Source organism: Podarcis raffonei, chromosome 3 (genome assembly GCF_027172205.1).
Source record: "Podarcis raffonei isolate rPodRaf1 chromosome 3, rPodRaf1.pri, whole genome shotgun sequence".
In the NCBI taxonomy this organism is placed as follows: Eukaryota; Metazoa; Chordata; class Lepidosauria; order Squamata; family Lacertidae; genus Podarcis; species Podarcis raffonei.
Window position 1 is genome coordinate 1,696,540 of NC_070604.1, and position 15,665 is coordinate 1,712,204.

The 15,665-nt window shown below is 46.6% G+C and overlaps 1 protein-coding gene and 1 long non-coding RNA gene across 6 annotated transcripts in view; both read left to right on the forward strand.

The window, feature by feature from the left end:
- The window catches only part of LOC128409843 (24-hydroxycholesterol 7-alpha-hydroxylase), a 71,202-nt gene that overhangs the window by 39,417 nt on the left and 16,120 nt on the right, over window positions 1-15,665 (forward strand). For all 5 annotated transcript variants that reach the window (XM_053380293.1, XM_053380296.1, XM_053380294.1 and 2 more), the window contains 2 exons: window positions 11,338-11,471; window positions 12,050-12,145. In XM_053380293.1, the coding sequence (XP_053236268.1) occupies window positions 11,338-11,471; window positions 12,050-12,145 (230 nt within the window). The remainder of the gene's footprint in view (window positions 1-11,337; window positions 11,472-12,049; window positions 12,146-15,665) is intronic.
- Window positions 45-11,330, forward strand: LOC128409849 (uncharacterized). The gene is made up of 3 exons (XR_008329323.1): window positions 45-456; window positions 3,550-3,925; window positions 10,688-11,330. It is a non-coding gene; the product is annotated as an uncharacterized LOC128409849 (long non-coding RNA).

A 15,665-nucleotide genomic window follows, 5' to 3' on the forward strand; every position in this document is an offset into this window, starting at 1 on the left:
GCATCTATGTGCATCTGTCATAGGCTTTGATCTGAAGGATTTCACCAAATTAATTTAGACATAGCAATAAGCAGTGAATTAGTATTGGATGCAATTTGAGGATCACAAAATGCTTATTGTTTTAGTGTTGAGACATATGCCCCAGGTACTTCTTGATATTGAAGTAGACATTTGTATAACTACACTTATGTTCCAACTGGGATTAATCTACGCACATATCTTAGTTTTGGGTTTTTTTAATCACATGGGAATTGGCCAGAATAATACGCTTGTGAAGAAGTGTCAAATCCTGCCTATTATTAAACATACATGTCTATTGGAAAACCTTGTGTATGAACCTGTCACCCAAGTATCCCTTTAAACACACCTTGAGAGGAGGGGGAACTTTTGGTAGAGATGAACCAGGCACTGTCCTTGAATGGGTCTGAATAGTTTGTGTGTAACCCAAGAATGTAGGTCCAGATTCGGCTGGCACCTTTTGCGCCTCCCCTACTCGCAGGGAAACCCGGTTTCGGGGATCCGGAGCGACGTGGGGTGAGTGGCGCGGTGCTTTGAATCGACTGCTTTTTTCACGGAGTGAAGCCACATTGCTGTTGCCGGAGAGCGCTGACTTTTTCCTGTGGACAATTTGATCTTAAAACAACTACCCGTGAGTAGAACGGAAAATTGGATTTTTAAACGTCTTAATTTGGCACCGAAACGGGGAGGCTCTAAACAGGAAGTCCGCCTTCCCCTTTTGTAAATAGACTGAAGCAAAGAGGCTGCAAGCTAAAGTCTTGGAAAGTCTTTTGTAAAGGGTTAAACTTCCATCGGCTAAAATCAGTAAACCCCCCTTGGAGGCAGGAGAAGAGGGGGGAAATTTTGGACCGCGTAAGCCTGTAGGAGAGAGAGTGAAGAAAGTTAAACTACCACCGCTCTGAACCTGGAAACGGGCTGCTAGCAAGTTTGATGTTTTGGAAAAGTTCATTGACTGTGAACAAAACGTATGTTGACAGATAGTTAAATAAGAGAAATACATTGTTTCCATTGTTTCCTTCTGCGTTTAAAAAGGAGTAAAAGTAACTGAAAATTGAAACTGATTTTAACGCTCGAACCGTGCTTAAAAGGATTGATACAAATAGAAATTGTTTCCCTCTGGAGGGAGCCTTTGAAACTGTTACAAGAGTTGAGCTGGGGGAATCTCCAGCTGCAAGATAAAAAATTGTGAGAACCAGGGATTGACCTTGGATCGGTAAGAATGTCGACAGAAGAAGCCTTAGTGATTGCATTATGCAAGATAAGTGACTCATTTGAAAAGCTCCATAAGAAGATGTGATGTGATGACTATTAAAATTGACAACTTGGGACAAAAGGGACAAAAAGTGACTAATTTGGGACAAAAAGTGAATATCTATACAGAAACTACTCAGGAATCGACACAGGAATTGACTTTGACACGGCAAATTGTGGAGAAGGCGAGGGAGAAAGTTGTTGTTGTGGAACCTAAAGTAATACAAGTGGAAAAGGAGAGAGCCCCAGTTTCACAGAGGCAATTTGATGAATATAAGTTGCTGCCTTCCATGACTGAATTTAGAGAAAGTCAGATTTTGAAGATTGGAGCCCTGCTTGGACTGGAGAAGGATAGTTGGATAGATCCCCCCATGCAGGGATGTATTGACATTTGGGACCTGGACTTGGGTCAGGAGGAGATTGGAGTTGTGGGGACCTTCAGATTTGGATGGATTTTGAAACACGTCCTGAAATATCTTTTGGATTTCAGTTTTAACTATGGAGATTTGGCTGAACTGCCGAGAAGGAATAAAAACATTGCTAAGTCGGAGCTTCCCCGAGACTTACTCTTCAGCATCAAAGGAAGGAAATTAAGCTCATCAATGGTTCCTCTTCATCCTGGAGAAGAGTGACTAGTGGGGTGCCACAGGGTTCTGTCTTGGGCCCGGTCTTATTCAACATCTTTATCAACGACTTGGATGATGGACTCAAGGGCATCCTGATCAAATTTGCAGATGAGACCAAACTGGGAGGGGTGGCTAACACCCCAGAGGACAGGATCACACTTCAAAACGACCTTGACAGATTAGAGAACTGGGCCAAAACAAACAAGATGAATTTTAACAGGGAGAAATGTAAAGTATTGCACTTGGGCCAAAAAAATGAGAGGCACAAATACAAGATGGGTGACACCTGGCTTGAGAGGACTACATGTGAAAAGGATCTAGGAGTCTTGGTTGACCACAAACTTGACATGAGCCAACTGTGTGACGCGGCAGCTAAAAAAGCCAATGCAATTCTGGGCTGCATCAATAGGAGTATAGCATCTAGATCAAGGGAAGTAATAGTGCCACTGTATTCTGCTCTGGTCAGACCTCACCTGGAGTACTGTGTCCAGTTCTGGGCACCACAGTTCAAGAAGGACACTGACAAACTGGAACGTGTCCAGAGGAGGGCAACCAAAATGGTCAAAGGCCTGGAAACGATGCCTTATGAGGAACGGCTAAGGGAGCTGGGCATGTTTAGCCTGGAGAAGAGGAGGTTAAGGGGTGATATGATAGCCATGTTCAAATATATAAAAGGATGTCACATAGAGGAGGGAGAAAGGTTGTTTTCTGCTGCTCCAGAGAAGCGGACACGGAGCAATGGATCTAAACTACAAGAAAGAAGATTCCACCTAAACATTAGGAAGAACTTCCTGACAGTAAGAGCTGTTCGACAGTGGAATTTGCTGCCAAGGAGTGTGGTGGAGTCTTCTTCTTTGGAGGTCTTTAAGCAGAGGCTTGACAACCATATGTCAGGAGTGCTCTGATGGTGTTTCCTGCTTGGCAGGGGGTTGGACTCGATGGCCCTTGTGGTCTCTTCCAACTCTATGATTCTATGATTCTAAGAACAAGATCAGCAGAAGACAAAGTAAAGTGCATGTATAAATATGAAGAAGATCCGCAGAAGGGACTTGGAAAAGAGTTAAGAGCCTCGGACAGAAGATCACCAGGTTGATGGACTATATGGAATTGACGGAAAGGACTGGCAGAATCCGAGACCAGGGAGAAGCGACGGTGGAAGAAGATTGGAAAAAGTTTAAAGTTTATTTATAGAAATATTGCAAAATTAATGAGTGTTAGAAAAATGTTGGAATGAAATTACATGGCTTTAGTAGAAATGTTATAAGGAGTTAAGCATAAATAAGTATTACAGTATTAATGGAAAATAAGGTTAAAATAAGTTAAGAAAATTATATGACAGAAAATAGTGAAAGATGGAAAGGAATTGCTGAAATAATTAATAGAAATGGAATACAAAAAGGGAGGTGAGAGGAGGTCGATGAAATGAGGGAATGAAAGATAGGGCATTGAAAAGGTATGATGTATGTTTTTAAATTGTTGTTGCTTTGTTTTATTTAGCCTAATGTGTTAATGTTGTGTATTGTTTATATATTGTATTGTATTGTATTTTCTTTCTTTTGTTTTTTCCTTTTTTTCCTCTTTTTCTTCTTCTCTTTTTCTTCTTTTTTGTAAGGTTTAAAAGTAATAAATATTATTTTTTTAAAAAAGAATGTAGGTCCAGACCTGACTAAAGCAAAGCTTTCTTTTATTGCAAGAAAAGAGAGAGAAACAAAATTATTTGGGTGCGTGGCAGCATTAATTATGAATATTGTAATCTATTCATAACTCTAAACTAAGACATAAAAGGTCCCTACTGCTACAAGACGTAACAGGTGCCAGAAATTATATCTTCTAGACTGAAGAGTGTAGGGAGTGGTATACAGTAGCATCTGTGAAGAATATACCATATTTTTTCATGAATAAGATGCCCCCATGTATAAGGCGCCCCCTATTTTGGGGGACTCCAAATTAAGAAAACACCCCTCAGCACTACCTGTGTATAAGACATGCTCCAATTTTAAACCTTATTTTTTTGGTAAAAAAAAACCCTAGTCTTTTTTTAAAAAAATAATATTTATTAAAAGTTTAAAGATTACAAAAAGAAAAAGAGTTAAACAAAACAAAACAACACAATACAATACAAAAAACAAAAACACTACATATACATTTATCTTAACAAAACAAAACAAAACAAAAACAATTAAAAACACATCCAATATTTCCATATCTTATCTTTCATTTACTTGTTTCAACGACCTCCTCACACCTCCCTTTTTTGTATTTCAGTTCAGTTAACTGTTTCAGCAAATCCTTTCCATCTTCCTCAGCTTTCTGTCCTATAATTTATCTTAACACATTCTAACCTTATTTTTCCTTTAGTCCATTAACAATCTATTTGTACTTAATTCTTTGTAACATTTCTGCTAAAGCCATATAACTTCATTCCAGCATCCTTCTAACACTCATTAATTTTACAGTATTTCTGTAAATAATCTTTAAATTTTTTCCAATCTTCTTCCACCGACTCTTCTCCCTGGTCTCGGATTCTGCCAGTCATTTCCGCCAGTTCCATGTAGTCCATCAACTTCATCTGCCATTCTTCCCGGGTGGGTAGATCTTGTGTCTTCCAATACTTTGCAATAAGTATTCTTGCTGCGGTTGTGGCATACATAAAGAAAGTTCTATCCTTCTTTGGCACCAATTGGCCGACCATGCCCAGGAGAAAGGTGTCAGGGAACTGCCATCGGAGCCTAGGGTGGAGGTAAGGCTCCCTGACGATGCAGGAGAAGGAACCAGCAGGGAGAGAGAGAGAGCTTCCTTGGAGGAAGGAAATAGGAGGGACACCAGGAAGAAAGAGGAGGCTGCGGAGGGAGGGCTCCGAGATTCTTCCACAGAGAGCAGCAGGGAGAGCCCAGGACCTCCGTTGGGCACGCCCACTCTGCGCAGGAGACTTCCGCGCAGAGAGGCTAGGCGGAGACTTGGAGTGAAGGAATTTTTATGTTGGAAGAAGTTTAGAAAACGCCCACTGACTGATTCTGCCAGTGACTGAGACAGTCATGGAGAAAGGGCTGTCCAGCCAGGGAAAGGTTTATCCAGGCAACGCTGCCTAGAGCTGCAGCAGCCTTTACGCACAAGCAACCCCAATTCCCTTTACAGCAATCAGTCAGTCTCTGACGTTGCTTGTGCACAAAGACAAGACAGGCAGCATCATGAGTCAAACCGGGGGAGCGGGTGCCGGAGAGGCGGGAGCGCCAGCGCCAAATCTGGAGGAGAGAAACCAGGATTTGGAACGGCAGGTGGCTCTGTTAGCGGCGTGGCTAGATGAAAGGAGGACTCAGGATGCCCAGGGGAAGCACACCCCCATCGGAAGGAAGGTACCGGGACTGGTGCACAAGTTTGGGGGAGACCCCAGGGATTATAATGCATTCAGGACTGAGGTACAGTACGCGCTGGAACTGCAGTTTGACTCCTTTGCAGATGATGGGGAGAGGGTCGCTTATGTCATCGGGCATCTTCAAGACGCTGCCAGGGAATGGATCCGGCCATTAATGGCAACCCAGAATGCTGCCCTAAAGGACATTAGGAAGTTTTTTGGCGCCATGGACGCCATGTTCTCAAGTGGGGTGGAGGAGAGTGTGGTTCGCCGGCAACTGATGAGTTGCAAGCAAGGGAGCCGGTCAGTTAGAGAGTACTGGTCGCGTTTTGCTATGCTTATCCATAGACTGGGATGGGAACTGGGCTCGGAACCAGTGCAAATGTTATTCGAGGAAGGCTTATCCCCCTCAGTGAAGGACGAACTCTCCCGGGCGCCCCACCCTCAATTGATGGATCAGCTGACCAAGGCTGTACTTGCGATTGGAGCGCGCCAAGAAGCCCGCGCTTTAGAGAAGTGGGAGGGGAGAGGAGAACGTTGGCATGACAATCGCATTCCTGAAATACCGGACCAACCTTCCCAGCCAGTGGAACCAATGGAGATTGGGGGAGCACGCGCGCGCGGGGCTTCTAACTCCAGTGAAGTTCGAAAGAAGGAAGGAAAGGAGGGAAAAACAGCCAAGAAGTGTTTCCTCTGCCTGCAGCCAGGACATTTTGCCAGGGTCTGCCCTCAAAGGAAAGCATGGCAAGGAATGGTGGGGGCTACTGGCTGTGAGGAGGGGGGCGAGGAGGAGCAGGGAAAAGCCAACGCTTGGCTGCCGATCACCGGGCACAGCAGCCAGGCCAGCAACCAGTAAAAGTGCCCAAGCCAGACCCCCCCCCAAGCAGCCTTAGCCTTAGAGGTGGTGCTAGAACTCCCAAATGGGCACCCAATCAAGGTTAAGGCACTGCTGGATTCAGGTAGCTCCTGTAATTTTTTCAGCAAGGATTTCGCCCTGGAGCACCAGCTGTACCTCCTGCCTCTAGACTGTCCCTTGCAAGTAACGACCATTGATGGGAGAGAACTCTTGGGAGGGGAGGTGACGCACCAGACTCCCCCCATGAGAATGAGGGTTTCCCGACACACAGAGACTATTGCCTTTCACGTAGCCACACTGGCAGGACCACCCATCATACTGGGAATGAGCTGGTTGGCACTACATGATCCAGTAGTGGCATGGCACCAGCGGACAGTTTCTTTTGGGTCAGCTCACTGCTTGGAACACTGTCACGGGGGGGGGGAACCCCGAGGATGGCTGTAGCCAGGGTGGCAGGGACGGCGGTAGGGGAGAAGGGGAAGGTACCGCCACAATACACTGACCTGAAGGATGTCTTCAGCGAGAAGGAAGCGGACAAACTACTCCCCCATAGACCCTTCGACTGTCAAATCAACCTACTCTCAGGGGCTCAGCTGCCAGTGGGTAAACTGTATGCCATGTCGGACAGGGAGATGCAGGAGTTGCGGGAGTTTATTGACAAGAACCTGAAAAGAGGTTTCATAAGAGAATCAAGGGCGGTGGGAGGCAGTCCGGTGTTCTTTGTGGACAAAAAAGACACTAAACAGCCCAGATTGGTCGTAGACTTTAGGTCCTTGAACCTGGTGTCAGAACCAGTGACCTTCCCAATGCCCAGGATTGATGATATTTTAACCAGGGTGAGGAAGGGGAAAATTTTTACTAAGCTGGACCTTCGGGGTGCGTACAATTTGATTAGGATGAGGGAGGGGGACGAATGGAAAACCACCATGTTCACCCCCCTGGGGGCCTTTGAGTACTTAGTTATGCCATTTGGATTACAGTCGGGCTCCGCATGCTTTCAATCTTTCATGCACCACGTGTTGGGATCCCTGCTGTACAAGAATTGCGTGGCCTTTTTAGATGACGTGTTAATCTATTCGGACAACGAGGAGCAGCATGTCAGAGACGTCCGGGAAGTGCTAAAGAGGCTACAGGAACATCAGTTGTGGGTCAAACTGGAGAAGTGCCAGTTCCACGCCCGAGAGGTCGAGTTCCTGGGATACAGGCTGTCGGACAAGGGCCTAGCTATGGACCCAGGAAAGGTGCAGGCGGTGCTGGAATGGAAGACCCCCAAGACCCGGAAGGACGTACAGAGGTTCCTGGGGTTTGGGAACTTCTACCGGAAGTTCATCAAGAATTTCGCCCACTTGACAGCACCCATCACAGATTGTCTCAGTAGCAAAAGGAAATTTGTCTGGACGGAAGATGCACAGCAGGCCTTTGAAAGGCTGAAGAAGGCCTTCGCTTCGGAAGAGCAGCTCTTGCACGTGGATCTGCAGAAGCCAATGAGGCTGGAGACAGACGCGTCAGACCGAGCGGTAGGGGTGGTGCTACTCCAGCCGGGAGACCAGTCCAGCTGGAGACCGTGCGCGTTCTTCTCGAGGAAGCTGAGCAAGTCGGAGCAAAGCTACACGGTCTATGACCGGGAACTGCTTGCAATTTATGAAGCCTTTTGTCGATGGAGACATTTGTTAATAGGGGCGCAGCACAAGATCCAGGTGTGCACGGACCATAAGAACCTGGAATACTGGAGGACTGCACGAGTACTCAACCAGCGGCAGGTGCGATGGGCCCAGGAGTTCTCCAACTTTTTCTTCGAGATTCGGTACGTACCGGGAGAGGAAAACGTCAGAGCAGACGCCCTCTCCCGGAAGCCGGAGTATATAGAAGGGGAAGGACCACCAGAAGCCCGACATGTGATCCCCGAGAACCGATGGGTGTGTGTGGGGGGGTATTAGTAGAGAGACGAGAACTAGCCGGGCTGACGAAGGACGATGAGTTCGCACAAACCAAGATCAGGGAACTCAGGAGCACGGGGGAAAACCATGGGGGTTTTGAGGAGAAAGAAGGGGTACTGTATTACAGGGGAGCACTGTACGTACCAGGGGATGACTTGAGGAGAAGGGTGCTCAAACAGCTCCATGATAACCCGACGGCGGGGCATTTTGGTCAACACAAAACCATGTTGCTGGTCACCAGGCAGTTCTGGTGGCCAAGGGTGAGGGAAGATGTACGGGAGTACGTACAAGGGTGTGAATGCTGCCAGCGAGCAAAGGGGGAGAGGGCGGCGCCAGCGGGGTTACTAGAACCCTTACCCACACCGGGAAGACCATGGGAGGTGGTTTCCATAGATTTTATGACCGATTTGCCCAAGTCAAGGCGGAAAACAGCCGTCATGGTAGTTGTCGACCTGTTAACAAAAATGTGCCACTTTATCGCTTGCTCACATGCGGTGACAGCAGAGGAAACGGCTAGGCTGTTTGTGGAGCACATCTTCAGGCTGCACGGCGCCCCCTTAAGGGTTTTGTCAGACCGAGGGAAGCAATTTACTTCCAGGTCCTGGAACGAAGCTCATGAGCTTGCTGGAAGTCGAGGTAAGCTTCTCCACGGCCAGACACCCGGAGACCAACGGGCAAGCGGAAAGAGCGAACAGTATACTCCAACAATACCTACGCTGCTATGTGAGCGAGAGACAGAACGATTGGGTAGAGAAACTAGCGTTGGCCGAATTTGCGTACAATAACGCGGAACATGTGTCCACAGGAATGAGCCCGTTCATGGCCAATCATGGGTGTCACCCCAGGGCCTTCCCAGGGGGAGGGGAGGAGAGGTGGAGTGTGCCGGCAGCGGAGCAGTTTGTGCAAGAAATGGAGGCCTTACACCAACAACTTAAGATGAACTTGGAACGGGCCAAGGAAGTGTATAAGAGGCAGGCCGACAAACACCGTAGGGAAGGAGAAACCATACGGGTAGGGGACCGGGTGTGGTTGTCGACTCAGGGGTTACCGTTCAAGGGAGGTTGCAAGAAGTTGCGGCCAAGGCGGCTGGGACCTTTCAAGGTGACACAGCAGGTTAATCCCGTGGCCTTTAGAGTCAAGTTGCCGACCAGCATGAAACTATACCCAGTGTTCCATAGATCCCTACTCTCTCCGTACAGGGAGGGACTGGAATTGCCGGGGCAAGAGAGAGGGGTTCCCATTCACCCACATGTGGAGGAGAGGGAATTCAGTAGTCAAGTCATGGAAATACTCGATTCAAGATGGCGAGGGGGGCAAGTGGAGTATTTGGTGGCTTGGGAGGGGGAACCAGAAAACACGTGGGTTCCTGCGGAAAACATCAGGGATGAGTATCTTCGGGGAGAGTTTCACGGCAGGTCCCTAGGAAGCCCAAACCCACATCGAGGTTCTGGGAGGAGCAATTTGGCACCACAGATGAGGAAGAAGATTTTATGGGGTTTCCGGCCTCCGAAGAGGAGGGAGGAGAGGTATCCGGGGGAGAGGAATCGGATGGGGAAGAGTACCTGGTGCGAAGAGATAGTAGCAGGTGGAGAGAAATGTTTGAATCTTCGGAAGAGGGAGAGAGCTCCTTCCGGGGATTTCCCGTATCACCGTCAGGGGAAAGGGAGGAATTTAGGCCAAAGGAACGGAACGGAGGTGAGGGGGGTCCTGGAGGGGAGGTGGATGTCAGGGAACTGCCATCGGAGCCTAGGGTGGAGGTAAGGCTCCCTGACGATGCAGGAGAAGGAACCAGCAGGGAGAGAGAGAGAGCTTCCTTGGAGGAAGGAAATAGGAGGGACACCAGGAAGAAAGAGGAGGCTGCGGAGGGAGGGCTCCGAGATTCTTCCACAGAGAGCAGCAGGGAGAGCCCAGGACCTCCGTTGGGCATGCCCACTCTGCGCAGGAGACTTCCGCGCAGAGAGGCTAGGCGGAGACTTGAAGTGAAGGAATTTTTATGTTGGAAAAAGTTTAGAAAACGCCCACTGACTGATTCTGCCAGTGACTGAGACAGTCATGGAGAAAGGGCTGTCCAGCCAGGGAAAGGTTTATCCAGGCAACGCTGCCTAGAGCTGCAGCACCCTTTACGCACAAGCAACCCCAATTCCCTTTACGAAAGGCCTCTGGTTTCTTCAGGAAGGTATATTTAAATACCTTTTTCATTTCGTTATAAATCATCTCCCAGAATGTCTTAATCCTTGGGCACGTCCACCAAAGGTGAAAGAATGTACCTTCAGTCTCATTACATTTCCAACATTTATTGTCAGATAAGTTATAAATTTTTGCAAGCTTGACTGGTGTCATGTACCACCTGTAAATCATTTTCATTAAATTCTCTCTTAAGGCATTACATGCCGTAAACTTCATACTTGTGGTCCATAACTGTTCCCAGTCAGCCATCATAATGTTGTGTCCAACATCTTGTGCCCATTTAATCATAGCAGATTTCACCGTTTCATCCTGAGTGTTCCATTTCAACAGCAAGTTATACATTCTTGACAAATTCTTAGTTTTGGGATCTAACAATTCTGTTTCCAATTTTGATTTTTCCACCTGGAAGCCAAGTTTTTTGTCCAACTTATATGCCTCCATTATTTGGTAGTATACCTAGTCTTATACACAGAAAAATACGGTACTTTCTAACACTATAGGCCAATGACTTGTTCTGCTATCTTGAACAATGGGATTTTCCTGCCAAGCATGAGGGAAACTGCCAAGGAGATAAGATAAAAACTCTTGTCATGAACTCATTGTATTTTGGGGAACTCTCAAATTTATTAATTTATTTATTGCAAGTTGAAATGCCTGAATCCTTGTCATGTCAAATGAGTGAAACCCACAGTGGGTAAAAAAAGGAGAAGGGTGCCTGTTATGAACCAAGTGCTCCAAATGAACTAAGTGCTGCTCTGCCAAAGGCATCCACCTAGCGCTGCCTTGCACTTTCTAGGCAAGCAAGCAAGGCCCAGCCCTCTACTGCAGTTTACAACCCACTTGTTGAGTAAGATTATAGGGCGTTTGCTAGACATTTGATATGGTAGGGCTGCCAGAGAGGAGAGTGAATCAATATTGTTTCAACTGTTTAACATTTGTAACTTCTCCAAAATTTGATCGTAGTCACACCATCTTTCTCTCATTATACTTAACCTGAGTTCTACTGCTCTCATTAAGAGTTCCCACTCTTGCATGACTGTGAATTCACATAAAGATATGGGAAAGCTTGCAGTGTTTCAGTAACTGGACTTTTGTATGTGACTTTTGCAGGTAAAGAAAACATCCAGTTATCTGAAGATGACCTAAAAAAGTTGCCATTTATCAAGTGGTGTATTTTGGAAACAATACGATTAAGGGCACCAGGTGCCATCATCAAGAAAGTGATCGCTCCAATGACAATTCAAGTAAGGTTTTGTTAATGACGGTAATAGTGTACCACAGTTCTTCATTCAATAATCTTCAAAATGAATATGTTGTTGAATGTATGAAACATACAGATACACATAGAAATTCCTGTCAAGTCATCTATTTAGCACAAATGACACCCTCTCCAGCCTCTTTCACTGTCTTGAAGATAATGAGGGATGCTGAAATTTATGTGAGATTCTACTCCAATGAAGGCATCATAGATAAAAGCTAGCAAGTACAGTACATCTTCGTGTTTAGGGTCTGGCTAACAATCAATTATTACCTAAGTGCATCACTTTATTAGTGACCTCATATAGACAGGATTATCTGCTGTGTTCTTGTGAAATAAATATCTTTATAAATGACTGGCTTTGTTGGAACAGAGTTTGAAGTGTGCATTAGGCAGCACTGTTTAGGGAAGTTTTTAATGTTTGATGTTTTATTGTATTTTTAATATTTTGTTGGAAGCTGCCTAGAGTAGCTGGGGAAACCCAGCCAGATGGGTGGAGTATAAATAAATGTTGTTGTTGTTGTTGTTGTTGTTGTTATTAAGAGCATGTTCTTTTGCTTTTAGAATTTTGTTATCCCTGCTGGTGACCTGCTGGTCTTGTCTCCATATTGGATTCATAGAAACCCCAAATATTTTCCTGAGCCCAATACTTTTAAACCAGTAAGTTATAACATGGGAGCCGTTTGTTTTTCTCTTTTCTCACTAGCTGATGTGGAGTGTAGTATGTATGTATGTATGTATTGATGCTGGTTGCATTTTTAGCCCACCTTTGTCAAAGAACTTAAGCAACCCTGTGAGGAAGGTTAGGCTAAGTGGCTGTGTGTGGTGACATCGCCCCTTTAAGACTGGTTTATGGGAATGGGTCAGGGGCTTCCAATCCCGCCTGCCTTAATGGAGGCAGCCCCCCCCCCGCCCCGACAGCCGGGCAAATCTTCCTTGCAAACTACCCCAAGGGACGGGGGAAGGACTTCACTTGCACTTCGTCTCAGTACCTGGCTCTCGCTCCAGCATGGAATGCGGGAGGCAGGGAGGCGCTGAGGGCCAAAGTACTTCTCCTGACCAAAGCCCTCCCTCGCTGCCGTGAAGAAGCGGAGGTTCTCGGTTTCCGGCCACACCCACGATTCATGGCGCTAGCTCTCCTCTGCCCTCTGGGGAAAGCCAGGATTTATGAGGCAAAATTCCTGGCCATGCTCCTGGGGAGTTCCCTGCATCCTGCGGCGCCGCTTATTCACACCTCTGCCTGGAGTGTGTCCCTGCCACGGACCAGCCTCCATCCACCGGCGGCATGATTTGAGAATGGTTCCTCAAGAATTCAGAATATTGGCATTAATTATGGGGCGCTCCTGAAGCGGCATATGGTAATGGGCTGCAACTATCGAATGGACTGGACGTGAGCTATGAAGGTATCTGAATGACTTTGAACAAGCACGAAATTTCTTACAACAGTAAGGAACAATGGAGGGGGGGCAATGTTTGCTTTCGTGGTTTTTTAAGGGTCTTTTATTTTCTGACCACCTCCCCACAAAATGGAAGAATCGTGTGCAGGCGTTATGGTGTTATCTGATATCAAGAAATGTGGGAGCCATTGATTTATGCTCTATAAAGGGTTTTACAATGCTTTTCTATACCCTCCCCTCTCGAACGTATGGATTTTATATAAATTATTCTTGGACTTGATCTGTAGTGAGATGAGATTTGCAAGGACGAGGGTCTGCTAATTGCACTGGGGGGGGATTTTATATGTGTCTTTGATTTTTAACTGTGGGCTGTGGAAAATAATCCCCAGAGTTTTAATGGTGGAATGGTCATCTTGTCGGGGATTTATTTATGGCTCAGTGTGTCCTTGAGGAACGGAAGGACTGCCTTCAAAGGAGTCCTTAAAGGAGAGGAATGTGAATGGACAATGAATTATGGCAGTTAATCTCTCTACACACCAGACCTGAGAAAAGAGTGTCTGAAGGGCTGCACACGGGAAATGGACTTTTATGTGTTTGGGAAACAACAGAAGAACTGACTGCAAGGCAACAAGAGCGGATAGCTATATAAATGGATTAAAACAAATAGAAGGATGAAAAGATGATTAAATAAGAACAATGAAGCAGCAACATCAGGAAGAATTGGACATATTTGCAACAGGAGCTGGAGGCCTATTTTTTTTATTTAAAAAATGTTTAAATAATTTGGATTGATTTGTTAAAATTTGGAAAACAAGTTTAAAAATTTAAAAAGAAGCAGAGGTTCTCCATTTAATTGGATCTTTAATTGGCTTTAAAGTACAGTGGTACATCTGGATATGTACTTAATTCGTTCCGGAGGTCTGCTCTTAACCTGAAGCAGCACTTTATCTAATGGGGCCTCCCGCTGCCACCGCGCGATTTTTGTTCTCTTCCTGAAGCAAAGTTCTTAACCCGAGGTACTATTTCTGGGTTAGCGGAGTCTGTAACCTGAAGCGTCTGTAACCTGAAGCGTCTGTAACCTGAAGCGTATGTAACCCAAGGTACCACTGTACCAGCAGGTGATGGAAAAGGGTTGCAACAACATACTGCTGAATATACTAACTACAGGGATCAAAAGTTTGAATTAAGATTTTCTTTGGCATGAGAGTTGGTTGGAGAGAAGGAAGCATTTATATATTTATGATCTGGCAACCCTTTGTGTGTGCTACTGACGGAATGTAATCTAAGATGAAGTTTAATTGAGGCATAAATCTCTTGCTGGAAGGAAAAGAATTTAGGAACTGTGATAAGAACACTGCAGAGATTCTGGGAGCTGGAAAGGAATATTAAATCTTCAGCACATTCGAAAACTGCTCACCTTTTCCGAGGCTGAGGGGGAAATGGCAAAGATCTGTGGCATGTTTTACTAGTGAGACAGAATGGTTTCTAGCAGACTGCTGCCTGTTCTGAGACATCGAAGCAAGGGACGGAGAGATAAGAGTCTGAGAAAGTTGGAGATTCAGTTCTGCCCAAAGCCATGATGGGAGAAAACAACAGCTAAGAAGTGAAAGAGACAACACCATGTATGGATAGAAGAAATATCCATGGATACAGTGGCGTAGCGTGGGGGGTGCCAGGGGTGCCGGCCGCACCGGGCGCAACATCTGGGGGGGCGCGAGTCCAGAGGGAAGGGACAAGTTCCTTCCTCCGCCGGGCTCCCCGCCGCCACCGCCAGCCTTGCGCCCTAGCGTGCGCGCGCCCCCCGCCGCCGCCGCTGCGGCTGCGCTCCACTCACTGCTCGCAGGAGGAGCAGCTGCTGCAGCAGCGCCAACGCCGCCACCGACGCCTGGCCGGGCGCGGGCAGCCTCCGCACCCCGACGCCGACGCCATCCCCTCAGCCCAGCCACAGGCGGGGGCTGCTTCTGCCGACTGGGAGGGAGGAGAGCTCCGAGGGGCCTCGCCGCGCCCTGCGCTCCTCAAAACCCTCCGAGAGGAAGCCGGCGGGCGGGCGAGGGTCTCCCAGCGGAAGGGGGCGCCACTGGCTCCGGCTGTCAGCGCAAGTCTCAGCCGCGGGGGCACCGCAAATAATAAATTTAATAAATTCCTGCTGAGCCTTTGGGGGGGTCCTTGGCTCCTTCGCTCGCCCCCAGCCCCAGTGGCGTAGCGTGGGGGGGTGCAGGGGGGGCCGGCCGCAACATCTGGGGGGCGCGCTCGCACTCGAGTACTAAAATCTACGGGTTAGGGGGCGCAAATTACTTGCCTTGCCCCGGGTGCTGACAACCCACGCTACGCCACTGCATGGATATAACAGTTTTCACACGCAGGGCAAAATAAAGATAATAGTTTGAGTTCCTCACTTGAAGCTTTATAAATTTATATATTACAACATCAAAAATGGAAACCATTAATTATGTAGCTGTTGACTAAGGGATTATTATTATAACTGAAATGTAATTGACAATTAAGTTTATGGGACGCAGTGATATTGGATTGGAAATGCACCCAAACCACCATGCGGGGAGCCACTTTAACTAAAATGTATTAATTGGAAGTTGATTGGCACTTTGATAATTGTATAATTTGGGATTTAATTGTTATTATTATAATTTGGCTATTATTGGGGGTGTATTGGAAAACTAATTAAAAAATGATTATTTAAAAATTATATGGAAATGAGTTAGAACCTCAGAGATAATGAGCTTAGATACAGCTGTTTCCCGTTAAGGCTCCAAGACCGGTGTCAC